At 42.5% G+C, this 16,500-nt stretch overlaps 1 protein-coding gene across 1 annotated transcript in view; it reads left to right on the forward strand.

Annotated features, from left to right (window-relative positions):
• Positions 1-16,500, forward strand: part of DNAH6 (dynein axonemal heavy chain 6) — a 386,479-nt gene that overhangs the window by 43,772 nt on the left and 326,207 nt on the right. The window contains exons 6-7 of the mRNA XM_040324272.1: positions 3,600-3,734; positions 11,979-12,102. Coding sequence (XP_040180206.1) covers positions 3,600-3,734; positions 11,979-12,102 — 259 coding nt within the window. The remainder of the gene's footprint in view (positions 1-3,599; positions 3,735-11,978; positions 12,103-16,500) is intronic.

Here is a 16,500-nt window from a genome sequence, read left to right on the forward strand (position 1 = left end):
CAGTTTGGTAAAAACTGTTTAATAACTATAAATCATTAAAATCACAAACAAAGATCATTGTATCTCATAGTAACACATAGCATAACATGATACATAATTGCATATCCACGCGTTCCATAGGTTGCAATTTTTTTACTGAACTGTGTGCTCACCTTAGTGTCAGCTGCAGTGGAGGGCGCAAACAAACTGAAAAAAAAAAATCAATTGCAGCCACTGTGCCCATCAAACGCAGCTACTGTACCCATCAAGTGCCGCCACTGTGTCATTAAACACAGCCACTGTGCCCATCAAGCGCAGCCACTATGCCCATCAAACGCAGCCACTGTGTCATCAATTGCTGCCACTGTGCCATCAAACACAGCCAAAGTGCCCATCAAACGCAGCCACTGTGCCCATTAAACGCAGCCACTGTGCCCATTAAACGCAGCCACTGTACCCATAAATTGCTGCCACTGTGCCATCAAAGCAGCTATTGTACCCATCAATTGCTGCCACTGTGCCCATCAATTGCCGCTACTGTGCCCATCAATTGCTGCCAGTGTGCTCATCATTTGCCGCCACTGTGCCCATCAATTGCTGCCAGTGTGCCAATCAATTGCTGCCAGTGTGCCCATCAATTTCCTCTACTGAGCCCATCAATTGCTGCCAGTGTGCCCATCAATTGCCACTACTGTGCCCCATCAAATGCTGCCAGTGTGCATCCCCTGCCTGTCTTACCTGTCTCGCAGCAGGTCACGGTGGTGTCCTCCATGCTCCTCGATGTCTTCTCCCGTCCTCTTTATCAGGCGTCCAATCACAGTGCCTGTCATTTCAGCCAATCAGGTGACAGATGACAGACTTGAGCACCTGATTGGCTGAGAGATGGTTCAGTGTTAGGAAAGTGTCAAGAAGTGGCATGAGAGAGGGGGTGGCACCCGTGCGCCCTTATGGACGCACCGCCATTGGTCAGCTGTATATATTTATTACTAATCGTGACGTTTTCATTTTTTTTTAGGTGGGCATTGGTTAAAATCATAAAATTATTTGTAAATTAATTTATTTAGTGACAAGAGTGACACATCAGGCTAAAGTTCTAGAAATTACTTTGCCTGTGATTAGGGACGGATTTGTCTAAAGAGTTTAGACAAATGTATGTAATTGTCCAGCTTTATATCGCAGTGTAAATCGCAGCTTTTTCACACATTAACAAATTCAACCTTTAACAACGTTTAAAACATCTCCTGGCCTTTTTCTGCTGAAACTCGTGTTATAACACAGTGCTTTGCCTCATTTAATAATATGTCCTAAAAATAAATGTGAAAAAAAAAAAAAAATCGTTACTAACTCGCTTTTAAAAAGGCTGTAGATAACATATTAGCTGAATGCAGAATGGTGGACCCTATTTATTTAGGAAACAAACAGGGCAAACATTATAATCTTAAATGTTAAGAACATATTCAGCAAGTACAGAAAGCAGAAAATTAATAAAACCTCCACATTTAAGGACTAGCAAGCTGCAATATATAGTAAAACCTTGGTTTGAGAGTAACTTGGTTTGAGAGCATTTTGCGAGAAAAGCTAAATTTTAAAATACATTTTGACTTGATATACAAGCGATGTCTTGATATACAAGTAGTGTCATGTCACAACTGAGTATGTGGACAGCTTTGCCCTGGATGCTTGCATACTTAGATGTGCCTCTTTTAACCACTTAAGCCCCGGACCTTTAGGCAGCTAAATGGCCAGGCCAGGTTTTGCGATTCGGCACTGCGTCGCTTTAACAGACAATTGCGCGGTCGTGCGACGTGGCTCCCAAACAAAATTGGCGTCCTTTTTTTCCCACAAATAGAGCTTTCTTTTGGTGGTATTTGATCACCTCTGCGGTTTTTATTTTTTGCGCTATAAACAAAAATAGAGCGACAATTTTGAAAAAAATGCAATATTTTTTTACTTTTTGCTATAATAAATATCCCCCAAAAACATATATAAAAAAAAAAATTTTCCTCAGTTTAGGCCGATACGTATTCTTCTACCTATTTTTGGTAAAAAAATCGCAATAAGCGTTTATCGATTGGTTTGCGTAAAATTTATAGCGTTTACAAAATAGGGGATAGTTTTATTGCATTTTTATTAATTTTTTTTTTTTTACTACTATTGGCGGCGATCAGCGATTTTTTTCGTGACTGCGACATTATGGCGGACACTTCGGACAATTTTGACAAATTTTTGGGACCATTGTCATTTTCACAGCAAAAAATGCATTTAAATTGCATTGTTTATTGTGAAAATGACAGTTGCAGTTTGGGAGTTAACCACAGGGGGCGCTGTAGGAGTTAGGGTTCACCTAGTGTGTGTTTACAACTGTAGTGGGTGTGGCTGTAGGACTGACGTCATCGATCGAGTCTCCCTTATAAAAAGGATCACTCGATCGATACGCCGCCACAGTGAAGCACGGGGAAGCCGTGTTTACATACGGCTCTCCCCGTTCTTCAGCTCCGGGGAGCGATCGCGACGGAGCGGCTATAAACGAATAGCCGCGCCGTCATCCCGGATCACTCCCCGAGGGAATCCGCCCACCGCACGCAGCGGAGGGGGTCCCGATCGGACCCCCCACCCGCTAGAAGGCAAGGACGTATATATACGTCCTTCTGCCTGTACGTGCCATTCTGTGGAAGTAAATAGTCGTGCGGCGGGCGTTAAGGGGTTAATTTACAACCTTGTGAGTTTCTAGAAAAATGTTTTACCTTCATTAAATGTAACCATATTGCTACACTTAGTGGCGCCTCTCTTCTCTTTTATACACTGTAATGCCGCGTACACACGATGGACGATGGACCGTTTTCATCAGACGAACCGATCGTGTGTGGGCCCCATCATTTTTTTATCCATCGGTGAAAAAACTAGGAACTTGTTTTAAAATTATCTGATGGTTAAAAAAACTATAGAATAAAAACGATCGTCTGTGGGCACGTCCATTGGTTAAAAATCCACGCATGCTCAGAATCAAGTCGACGCAAGCTTGGAAGCATTGAACTTCATTTCTCTCAGCACATCGTTGTGTTTTACGTCACCGCGTTCTGACACAATTGGTTTTTTAACTGATGGTGTGTAGGCAAGACTGATGAAAGTCAGCTTCATCGGATATCTAATGAAAAATCCCATCAGACCGTTTTCATCGGATGAACCGATCGTGTGTACAGGGCATAACTCCTACTGGATTTTGCTTCTAATATCCTTATGGAGGCTTTAATTTGTGGATGGACATTTTATGGTCACACAACTTATCACATTGCTATAATCTTTTTATATGGACTATAGACTGAAGGACATAGCTATATAACGGAATAAACAGTTGTGGAACGAATCATCTGAGTATCTATTATTTCTTACGGGGAAATTCACTTTGATATACAAGTGCTTTGGATTACAAGTATGTTCCTGGAATGAATTATGCTCGCAATCCAAGGTTTTACTGTCTTACATTTCTGGTTTAGATAATGAAATGGTGGGATTTGACCTTCTTATTACTGTTTTACATGTTTTACTGTTTCTTCCTACATATGCTTCATCCCTTTAAACTTTGATATGCTAAAATATATATTTTGTTATTTATTTTTTAGTTTCTGAGGCCTGCTCTCCTCAATATTCAAGAAATGTGTTATCGAATTAGTGACATGGGCCTGTGTCGCATTGAAAAAGGTTATACGTATACATTGAAAGAATTTGCAGTCAACCAATTTAAACAGCTTCAAGAGGTATAGTACAATTCATAAACCCTTTGTAAAGAATCTGGCTCGTGATAGAAGAACTGTTGTGTTTGATCATTATTGAGCTGTATTTAAAGGGGTGGTTCCACCTAAAACTCATTTCTAACAATATATTCGTAAGACCCGTTACACTGCGGGTAGGCTGGCTTCTTTTTTTTTTTCCCCGTACATACCGAGATCTCGGGGGTCTCGTCCCTAGGCGGTGGGCGTTCCTATTTGATTGACGTTCCTCGGACGGGCGCATACGTGACGTCACGACTTTCCGAAAGAAGCCGAACGTCGCCGCGCAGGTGCCGTATAGAGCCGACTCTATACGGCGCCTGCGCGGCGACGTTCGGCTTCTTTCGGAAAGTCGTGACGTCACGTATGCGCCCGTCCGAGGAACGTCAATCAAATAGGAACGCCCACCGCCTAGGGACGAGACCCCCGAGATCTCGGTATGTACGGGGAAAAAAAAAAAGAAGCCAGCCTACCCGCAGTGTAACGGGTCTTACGAATATATTGTTAGAAATGAGTTTTAGGTGGAACCACCCCTTTAACCTCTATTGGTTTTAATCAGTCTTGTGATCAGTACATATTCTTGGCTACTTATATTGCAGAGTTGGCAATGCATTAACATTTTTACACCCAGCCAAGTGAAACTGACCTTAAAGTGGAGTTCCACCCATTTTTTTATGTTTGTCTGTGCTGCATGCTCTAATCTCATAGTGTTCAGAATGGACAATTTTTATTTAATTTGTTGCTTGTAAATACCTTTATTTTGTAGTCCTTCATTACTTCCTCCTCCTTATTTGCCTAGGCTATTTGCAAGGGTTTCTGGGATAGGCATCATGTTTCCCAGTAGTCCTTGCAAACCTGACTGAAACCTATTACATTGCTTGTGCACTGAGCATGTGCGAGATATGCAAAGCTGAAATCCAGGAAGTCATACAGTCTGGCTTCATGATGCCCACACTTAAGATGGGCACGGTCTATTTTTAGATTATAAACTAAATGCTGTAACAACCTAACAAAACGGACCTTAGTTTACAGACTAACTTTACTAGAATACATTAAACTTGTGTATTACAGGGGTATTTATATTTAAAAAGTGAAATTGTGGGTGGAACTCCCCTTTAAGTTTCAGAGGGTGAATGGTTGTGCAGGCACAATCTGTAAAGGTTATGTTACTGGCAAAGAGTTGCAAAGCACTCGATTAATAAGCTCTTCTGAGCTCAGTCAAGCTTTTAGTTGACTATAATGGATGGTGGAGCATGGTAGAATTCGATCTGGTGCTGCATTATTATTAGGGAAGTATTATTGATTGGGAAACTTTTTAACCTGCTGATCAACTGTTTCTCTGAGGCCGGATTCACACTTGTGCGGTGCGAATTTCAGCTCTCTTATCTCTGCAGAGAGATAAGAGAACTGTTCAGCAGATCATCTCTGTTTTAGCTGCGAATTTGGAGACCTGGGAGAGGGGGGGGAGGGTATTGAGGTGAATGAGACAAGTGCTGAAGAGAACTGAACACATCTGCGAATTAGATGCGTTCCCATAGAAGATAATGGGCCTGAATTCGCACCTGAGCCGCACCGCAATGCCTAGAAAAGGCACACAGTTTTCCGGCAATGCGCAGTGCGAATGCATCGCACATATGTGAACCAGCCTCATTGAAAACAATGGGGCAGATCCACGTACCGTAACTGCCGCCGTAACTTTTTTTTTTTTCGAATCCACAAAGAATTCGCACCATAAGTTACAGCGACGTAGTGTATTTTTGGCGGCGTAATGGCGCGGCTTTCAAATCTCTGTGATGGGGGCGTGTTTTATGTAAATACGTTGTGACCCGACGTAAACAACGTTTTTTTTTAACTGCGCATGCGCCGTCCGTGGGGGTATCCCAGTGCGCATGCTCAAAATTAACCCGGAACAAGCCAATGCTTCCGACGGTGACGTCATTCTACGCAAATCCCTATTCGCGAACGACTTACGCAAACGACGTAAAGATTTCAAATTTCTACGCGGAACGACGGCCATACTTAACATTGAGTACGCCTCATAACAGTAGCTTTAACTATACGCCGGAAAAAGCCGAATGCAAACGACGTAAAAAAATGCGTCGGCCGGACGTACGTTCGTGGATCGCCGTAACTAGCTAATTTGCATACTCGACTTGGAATTCAACGGAAACGCCACCTATCGGCCGCCGAAAAATTGCAGCTTAGATCCGACGGCGTACTAAGACGTACGCCTGTCAGATCTAGCCGAGATGCCGTCGTATCTTGTTTTGAAGATACAACGCGGCGTATCAAGAGATACGCCGGCGTAATACTTTTGTGGATCTGCCCCAATGTATTTTATAATGTTATGCGAATTGGATGCGGTTTAAGCCGCAACCAATTCGCATAGGTGTGAATCCGGCCTGAAAGTGGTTTGACAGGTTTTTTGAAGACTATCAATGGACATGAGATCTTTGCAATTGTTCCTGTGTCTCTGAGATGTTACAGTGGGGACATAATTAAATTTAAAAGTCAGTATTTTACCTGAAATTAGTCGATTTGCTCAAAGTGGAGATTCAAAAATGTTTAATGGTCCAAGCAAGGCAGTCTGGACTGACAAGGATATAACAATCATTAAGGGGACATAGGAGTGACTTTTTTTATAATGAAACCTTTAGAACAGGGCACTTAGATGCTTAGATGGTTAAAAAATGGAGGGGTGTATTTCTCTTCTGATTCAGTTATCTGATTCATTCAGATAAGGGCTATGTATGGCTATGTGTATTCACAGCTCAGTAGTAAGCCAACTATTTGAAACTCTGAAGTGCCAGACTTACACTTACCACCTACTGGCTAGAAAAGGTTAAATCGGAAAATGTATTCTTAGACCTGAAAATTAAGATTGTTGCTGCACCATCTTTGCCAACGCAGGGAAGAACAGCAGGAGCCTTAGCAACATCCGTTAATTAATCCTTTTTCGAGCTGTCATTCTGTAACCTACTTTTTCAATAAGCATTGCCTTGAAATTCAAAATAACATCATACCTTCTCTACATCTTATGGGTTTTACTTGTGGAGAAATCTTGCTTATAAATAAAAAGTGTAAAGTGTAGAATGCACAGGTGCATATATATTTTTGCATTGAATTATTAAATCACACTGATGTTAGTACACATCCTGGCTCAACGATTGCTGTAATGCTCCGCTTATACAGCAATGTTATATAAAGGTTTTTGGAATTCCCTGGAACCTTAGGCTTCATGTTTAAGTTAACTAGTCACTTCCTAGACTGTGGGGCAGATCCACGTAGCGCGGTGCATCTTCCCGCCGGGCGTAGCGTATCTAAGATACACTACGCCGCCGTAACTTATATATTTTTTTCAAATCCACAAAGAATGCACACCGTAAGTTACGGCAGCGTAGTGTATCATTGGCGGCGTAACGATGTGATGGGGGGGGTTTTATGTAAATACGTTGTGACCCAACGTAAACAACGTTTTCTTTAACGGCGCATGCGCCGTCCGTGGGGGTATCCCAGTGCGCATTCTCGAAATTAAACCAGAACAAGCCAATGCTTACAACGGTGACGTCATTCTACGCCAATCCCTATTCGCGAACGACTTACGCAAACAACGTAAAAAATTCAAATTTCGACGCGGGAACGACGGCCATACTTACCATTGAGTACGCCACCATATAGCAGCTTTCACTATACGCCGGAAAAAGCCAAACGCAAACGATGTAAAAAAATGCGCCGGCCGGACGTACGTTTGTGGATCGCCGTAACTAGCTAATTTGCATACTCAACGCGGAATTCGACGGAAACGCCACCTAGCGGCCGGCGGAAAAAAATGCACCTAAGATCCGACGGCGTACTAAGACGTACGCCTGTCGGATCGACCCGAGATGCAGTCGTATCTTGTTTTGTAGATACAAAACAAAGATAGGACGCAGGAAATTTAAAATTACGCCGGCGTATCAATAGATACGCCGGCGTAATTATTTTGTTGATCTGCCCCTGCATCTCTATTATTTAGACACAAGCACATACAGTATTAACTACTAACATCAGGGCTTTTTTTCCCCAGAGAATAGGTGCAGGAACTCCAACCTTCGCCCTTTTTTTCTGCTCCTTACCCACCTCTGAGCACCGTTCCTTGGTTCCACCTCCTACAAACCTCCCAGTACCGCCCCTTTTAGAGAATACAGAACCAAGTATTAATTTTGCTACTAGGTCATTTGCACAGAATTTGTTAATAGTAACAAGAAAGACAGTAAAATAGATCCCCTGCAGTGAGCAACAATAGACCCACCCCATCAACAGTAGCCCCCTCCCAGCAATATTAGACCTCACCCCAGCAAAAATAGATCCCCACACAACAATAGACGACCCCCCGCAAAAAAATACCGCCCCAGCAACAATCGACTCCCGGCAGCAACAACAGATGTCCCAGCAGACTGCATCAATAGACCCTCCAGGAGCCAACAATAGAACTCTCCCTCACCAGTAGATCCCTGCCAGCAACAATTGACCCCCCCCAGAAACGTAAGACCCCCCTCCTCTAGCAACAATAGACCTCCAAACACAAATAAATCCCCAGCAGCAAGCATCAATAGACCCTCCAGCACACCCCAGCAATCCTTGCCATTACATTGATTGCTGGAGCTGCGTTCCCCCGCGTTCCTGTTGAAAAAAAGGCCTGATTAACATCATGCACAAGTGACAGCATATTCTACTGTAACTAAAATAAATACTACAGCATTATTGGGGCCATGTTATCTGTCAGCAAAACATAACATTTACTGGTGACATGAAGTTACATGAAATATACCCCACAGAACACAGACAGCAAACGCTGACCCATCTCTGTTCTAGCCAAGATAATAAAAACATTTGGCATTATACATAAAGCTTAATAAGAAGTCAACTGAAATGATAATATACAAATGTGTAAGTCTGTAAAAAAATAATCAGGCATTACAAGCTTGATGCTGCAGGGGCAGCAATAGACACAAATGTATTTTGGTAGCACTGGAGAGCAATATATTACAATGACTTGATGCAGCTGCTATACTCTGAATATATCTAGAAGTACTCACAGCCATGGGCATCCGCTCCATAGGGCAAGGGGGGGCAATTGACCCCCCCTGGAAAATCGAGAAGGTGTTGAAGAGTTTTGCGGCTGCGAGCTGTCTGAGCGGTCCCGGGCCAGATGTCACACAGGCACAGCGAGCTGAATGAAGCCACCTCCCCCGCCAGTGTTTATGTGTACACAGGGGGAGGGAACCTGCTGTGCCTGTGCCGCACTGATGGCTGATCTGAGGTACTGAATGGGGTGGGGGGAGGAGGGTCCATCTGTGCTGAAGGGGTAGTCTGTACATTCTCTAGGCTATATTTATATGGGCATGGAGTGAAGATGAATTATCTCAAGCTATTTCAAACTGCCAGCTGGCCGCGTTATCGGTAAAGCGCCGCTAAAAAGTGGCGCTTTACCATCGTGTTAGCTGCGCTATTCGGACGCTAGTGGGGCACGTTTAACCCCCGCTAGCGTTTGAAGAAAGGGTTAAATGCGACTGTGTATCGCCGCTGCCGAAGCGCCCCTCCCCGAAAAAATTTCAGCGGACGCCCATGCTCACAGCTGAAGAAGATAGACAGGATTTCATCTTTGAAATGGGGACAGTAAATAACATTGAAGCCAGCATTTGAGCAGAAGAAATAATGGGCATTTTTATTCAGAGGAGGACTCTGTCATGGGCAATTAAGGCATGGGAGAGTGTATCAGCTTGGGTATTGTTGGAATCAGGAATGTATGTAATGACAAAATTAAAGTGAGGAAAGAACTTGCCTTGAATTAAGCCATTGAACAGATTGGAGATACTGGCATACCCCACTTTTAAGTACGCAATGGAATCGTTGAGTAGACCTTGCCAGAATCCATTCAAAGATTGTCCTTTTGAGACAATATACCCAAAGAATGGCACTTCTTGTTCAAAAAGTCCAATCCCTGCCGTGGCATAGAACCTGTTTTTGTTGCAACCATTCTAATACCACATGTGCTGATGATGTTTGTGGAGGATGCAAAAAAAGACAAGGAAAATAGACAAGATATTACACTACACACACAGAAAGGAGGTCCTAAAAGATTGCATTACCTTGGTTTTATAAGAACGCCAGAAGCATTACATAACTCAAAGGGCATCAAGATATTCTTAATGGCTGTTCTCAATGTTCAACCCAGTCTTCCACTCACCCCCCTCCCTTATGAGACCAGATTGAAGGCCCTCCCTCAGCTTAAGTTTGGAGAAGATCTAGGCTCATTGATGATGATTGAATAATTCATTGATGAGGAGAAACGTCATTTGTGATAGTGATGTCAACAGCGTACTTAGAGAATATGCTAGAAAAAATATCTAAATCTGCACAATGGTTTGGGTATAGGCCAACTCTACTACTTTCGTAATTGGTGCAGCAGAAAAACAACAGAAAAGGCAGAGAGGGTCCCAAGCCAGGACTTTGAAAGTGTATCAGTTTATGACTAGTGAGTGTCCCTGTAACCAAGAAAAGCTCAGGATGATAGAGGAGGCAACCTGTTACAAGACCAGGAAGAAAATTGTTAGGTAATCATGGTAATATAGTTGCAAAATAAATCAATTCATAAAAATTCATTTTTTTAGTAATATACCAAAAAAATTAATCTTTATTTTAAGTAAAAACTGCCACATATTCATTATATGGCAAAAAGATTGTAGACACCCAACCACACTAAACACATCAAACCATGTTTGTAGGGACCTGCCTTTGTGCACAGAGACAGTAAAACAGTAAAAGGTCTTCCCCAGACTGTTGCCACAAGGTTGTAAGTCCACGGTTGTCTAAAATGCACTGTATGCTATAACATTAACAATACGCTTTACTGGAAGCACCTAAACTCAATGATTTTTTAACTTGTGGGCCATATAATGCCCCTTCACCCCTATGGACATACAGTGATTCATATTCTTGATCAGTATGTTACTACATACATTTATATGCATGTCTGTTCATTTTAAATGTTTTTGTTTAAGCATTATGCAAAACGAGGGAAAATAATTAGATTATAGACTTTTCAAAGTGCAGATGCTCTAAAAATGCACACAAAATTCCATGATTAAGGGAAATTGTGTATGTTTACCTATAATTTCAGTTGCTGTTTTTCTTAAAGCGGAGGTTCACCCTCAATCTGAACTTCATATTACTAAGAACTGCAGCCTTAATACATGTAGAATCCACTTATTTATTTTTCCGTAGGTCAATGATTACCTTGATTCTGATTGATTTCATCTAGCCTTCCGGGTATTGTTTCCCGCGGATGTGGGCGTGTTGCTCCTTTTCCCCCGACGGCCCAGTGTGTGATGGGAGCTGTGCGCAATGTCTCCTGGGAGTTATGTGTCGAGATTCCCAGGAGACGATCTGCACTCTCAATAACAGTATTCTCGCGCTATATCAATACCTGTATCGCTGCAGATATATTGAGCTTCTTTTGTTTTCTTTCTGGTCGTCTGTAGATGAACTAAGCATTGGTATTATTGCCAGTATGTTAGTCACTCACAACGGGGCGTGTTTTTCAGGACTAACGTCGTCATGGTAATGTGGAAGTGTTGACGGCGCAGCTCGCGCTGCTCGCCGTCAACACAGCGCATGTGCGAGATCTTGCGGTGCATGATGGGAGCATCACATCACCGCTTCCTGTAAGTCTTTGCTTATGGGCTTCACAATGCCCACAAGCAAGATGGAAAGTGCCAGGATGATTTTAATAAAAGATATCATTTCGTACGGAAAACGATGGGATGCGATTAGAAGCGGCTAGCAAGTGAGTGTGTCAATGATATCTGTATTACTATGCATTGCACATAATGCGAGAAAAAAAAACGAGAAGCCGCGGAACCTCCGCTTTAATCGCACTTCCAAGTTATACATTAACCACATATTATTAAATGTGTTTCTGCATGCAAAAAATGCATAGGTGTGAGTTGTATGTAGAAACAAAAAATACAAGAATAGTGTTTGCACTAGAAATGTCAGATTGCAAACAGCCAGCAGCAAACAATGTACCCAATGTAGAAACAAACGATACAACAAAAATAGTCTTTGCGTTAGAAATATCTTATGTTTCCGCTGGACTGCGGAAATGTGAGCTGCAAATACAAGAATAACCTGCCATAAATATCTTCTTTATTTTAGAATAAAAAAAATATCAATTGTGTCATCTCTTAGGTTGCAAATCGATTGTCTGAGTTCCGTGACCTAGCAAAGGAAGTGGTCAGGAGCGCTAGTCGAACAGCTTTGTTAGAAGCTGGATTTAGACCAGATGACTACCCCAATGATTCAGAGAATACAGGTAAAATCAGAATCCATGCACATATAAATAATTTGCCAGATCGAATATCTATCATAATATTATATTTTCAGTGCAAGCTACTGCATACATGTTTTGTGGTTTAGAATTACTTTAACAAGGAAAGCAACTTTATGATTTAGGATGTAAAATTTTAATATTTTAGGTTTATGTTTTGTATTTTATTAAAGCGATATTGCTTACTCTTAATAAATGTGTAAGTATCAACCGAATGTTTGCACATACAATGCCTTGAAAAAGTATTCATACCCCTTGAAATGTTGCACATTTTGTCATGTTACAACCAAAAACGTAAATATTTTATGTTATAGACCAACACAAAGTGGCACATAATTGTGAAGTAGAAGGAAAATGATAAATGGTTTTCAATTTTTTTTCACAAATAAATATCTGAAAAGTGTGGCATGCATTTGTATTCAATCCCGTGAGTCAATACTTTGTAGAACCACCCTTCACTGGAATTATAGCTTCAAGTCTTTTTGGGGATGTCTCTACCAGCTTTGTACATCTAGTGAAATTTCTGCTCATTCTTCTTTGCAAAATCGCTCAGGCTCTGTAAGATTGAATGGATAGCATCTGTGACCAGCAATTTTCAACTTTTGCCACAGATTCCCAATTAAAATTAGGTCTGGACTTTGACTGGACCATTCTAACAGATGAATATGCTTTGATCTAAATCATTCCATTGTAGTTCTGGATGTATGTTTAGGGGCGATGTCGTGCTGGACAGCAAACCTCCGCCCTAGGCCGCGTACACACGGTCGTTCCAAACCGGTGAGAATGGTCCGACGGGCCATTTTCATCGGTTCACCGCTGAAGTGGCCTGATGGTCTGATGTGCGTACACACCATCGTTCCAAAAACCGATCGGGTCAGAACGCGGTGACGTCAAACACACGACGTGCTGAATAAAACGAAGTTCAATGCTTCCAAGCATGCGTCGACTTGATTCTGAGCATGCACGGGTTTTGAACCCATGCTTTCTGTACTAACCATCGGTTTGTACCGATCGGGCAGCGGGCCATTGGTTCGATTTTGAAGCATGTTGTAAAATTTTGGTCACACACTGGCATTATTAGCTAGAACAAACTCGGCACCCTCTAATGTACCTGCAATCAGGACAGTTGGGGCTGAGATATCCACGCAGACGTCCGAGATATTAGATACATTTGAGGTATTTTACCAGGAATTATATAAAACAAAAGGAAGGGACGAGACATCACGAATAAATGACTTCCTAAGAGATATGGAAATGCCAGGGTTACAAGAGGAAGATAGAAATACTATAGAAGCCCCAATAACCCTTGAGGAGCTACAGCAGGCTTTGGGAGGAATGACCAACCAGAAGTCCCCTGGACCAGACGGTTTACCGGTAGAAATCTATAAAAAGTATAGTAAAGTATTGCTCCCAGAACTTCTTAAGGTGCTAAATGGGGCCCTAGAAAGGGGTAGGTTGCCTGTGTCAATGTCAGAAGCCACAATAATAGTGCTGCAGAAGGAAGGGAAAGATGCATTGGACACAGCCTCGTATAGACCAATATCCTTATTGTGTTTGGATGTCAAGTTACTGGCTAGGGTACTGGCAGCCAGGATAAATAAATATATACAGCGACTCATCCATCCAGACCAATCCGGTTTTATACCGAATAGATCAACTAGTGTCAACATTAGAAGACTATACTTAAACCTACAAACACCAACGGTGAATGTGGGAGATGAAGCCTTCCTGACCTTGGACGCCACCAAGGCATTTGATAGCCTTGAGTGGGATTACCTTTGGTATGTCCTGGAAAAATTTGGATTTGGCCCCACCTTCACTGGCTGGATAAAAACATTGTATAATGCTCCAAGCGCAAAAATTAAAATTAATAATGAATACTCGCGATCGTTCAAGCTAGAAAGGGGGACAAGACAGGGGTGTCCCCTGTCGCCTCTCCTCTTCGCTTTGGCAATTGAGCCATTGGCTATCGCGATTAGAAGAAACCAGGACATACAGGGCTTCCAAAGAAGCGCAGGAGAGGAAAAGACCGCACTTTACGCTGATGACATCCTGCTTTTCCTGGGGGACTGTACAAAGTCCCTAAAATCAGCACTAGGAACAGTAGAGGTATTTGGGTTAATATCAGGGCTAGTGATCAACTGGGAAAAGTCTGCACTTCTGCCAATAAAACCAGCAGGTAGTAGGATGGGTGGAGTAATTCCCCATTGAAAATAGTGGAAAAAATGGAGTATCTAGGCGTAGTGGTAACACGGGACCCAGAACAGTACATTTCCAACAATTTAGAGCCCCTCTTGAAAAAATTTAAAAGGAAAGCGGATATTTGGGGAAGACTCCCCTTATCGATAGCGGGAAGAAGCAATCTTATAAAAATGATTTGGATGCCACAACTACTGTACGTACTCCACAATTCACCTGTGTGGATAGGAAAGGCCTGGTTTAAAAAAATTGAGACTCTTTTCAGGGAACTAGTCTGGAGGAGGGGGACAGCCAGGATCAGCCTTCAGACGTTACAGGCTCCAACAAAAAAGGGAGGGCTGGCGGTCCCTCACCCCCATAGCTACTTTTTAGCGGCTCAACTACAACATCTGGGGGGGTGTGACAAAGGAGGAGGGAGCGCTAGCGGGAAGATGATGCTAATGGGGTCCCCTCACAAGTCCATGATAGAAACACTAGAGGCTGACTCTTTCCCAGTCATGAACCCTACACTGAGACTGATTAAAAAAACATGGCAGGCAAGCAAGGTAGCATTGGGGTATAAGGGGTTAACAGAGTACTCCCCACTCTGGGATAATAAAAACTTGCAGGAGATTGTAAAGATGGGAAAATTGAAGGAGTGGGAAAGGCTGGGTATAACTAGAGTGCACCAACTTTATTTAGATGGGACATTGAAATCATTCGCAGCACTAAGAAGAATATGCCCTACCAAACTCCCTATTTTATACTTACCTACAGGTAAGACATGCGCAATTTAAAATGGACCTGGTAAGAGGGCAAAAAATCCCCCAGCTTCAACGCCTAATTAAAGCTGAGAGCTCCAAGGGAATTATCTCAGACCTTTATGCTAAGATCAGTGAAGGGTTTCTAGGGGGAGAAAGATTGAAAAAAAATAAACAGAGGTGGGAGGAGGATTTGGGCCAAATTACAACTGAACAATGGGAACAGATCCTTGCAGCAGGGAACTTGGTGTCGCTTGCTCCGTCACAGAAAGTCTCCCATTTATTTTTATTTTATAGAGTTTACTACACGCCAAAGAGGTTATATAAGTTTAGCAGGAAAGCAGACGACAGATGCCCCAGATGCCCCAGATGCCAAATCACAGGGGATCTAATACACATGATGTGGAGGTGCCCAAAACTGCACAAGTATTGGAGCAAAGTAATAGAAACCATAAACACCACGTTTGGGATGGATTTGGAGCTGGAGGCACTGGTTTGTCTGCTGGGATGCGTAGGGGGGAGCTTTGAGTTAAGAGGCAGCAGAGTAGCAGCTATCAGGTGCTTGTTCCAAGCCAGAAAATTGATCGCACAAAAGTGGCAGTCAGAGAATGCGCCTACATCAACAGAATGGGTAAATGTCATAAACGCCACAGTATGGAAAGAAAAAGTAACCCTAACTAGACAAGGCAATTTTAATAAATTTAAAATTATTTGGGAGCCCTGGTTGATCAGAATGGGTTGTCCACCATAAGGACAGAAGGGAAACTAAGCTGGGCCAAGAGCGAAATTAAAGAGTAATGGAGTGAGGGATAGGAAATCCCCTGTGATAAAAAGGCAATTAAGGTAAAAAGTGCTAACAGTAACTGGCAGATAAAAGGTCTAGGTGGGTACTTGGGATAAAATATGAAGGGGGGAGGGAAGGGGTAGGGGTAAAGGGAGTAATATTAGTAGCAATATAGAAATGTATTGTACAAGGATATATGTTATGTAAAATGTTTTTATGTCTTGTTTGTACGGAAGAAAATGAATAAAGAATACTTGAATTAAAAAAAAAAAATTTGGACCGAAGGACAACAGACCGATGGGCTATACACACCGTCGGTTTGGACCGATGAAACTGAACCTCGGTCCATTCTCATCGGTTTTGTCCGACCCGTGTGTACGCGGCCTTAGTCTCAAGTCTTTTGTAGACGCTAACAGGTTTTCTTCAAAGATTGCCCTGTATTTGGCTCCATCCAACTTCCCATCAACTCTGACCAATTTCCCTGTCCATGCTGAAGAAAAGCTTCCCCACAACATGATGCTGCCACGAACATGGTTCACAGTGGGGATGGTGTGTTCAGGGTGAGGATCAGTGTTAGTTTTCCACCACACATAGCGTTTTGCTTTTAGGCCAAAAAGTTCAACATTTTGGTTTCATCTGACCAGAACACCTTCTTTCACA

The sequence above is a fragment of the Rana temporaria genome, chromosome 1, assembly GCF_905171775.1.
Source record: "Rana temporaria chromosome 1, aRanTem1.1, whole genome shotgun sequence".
Taxonomy (NCBI): Eukaryota; Metazoa; Chordata; class Amphibia; order Anura; family Ranidae; genus Rana; species Rana temporaria.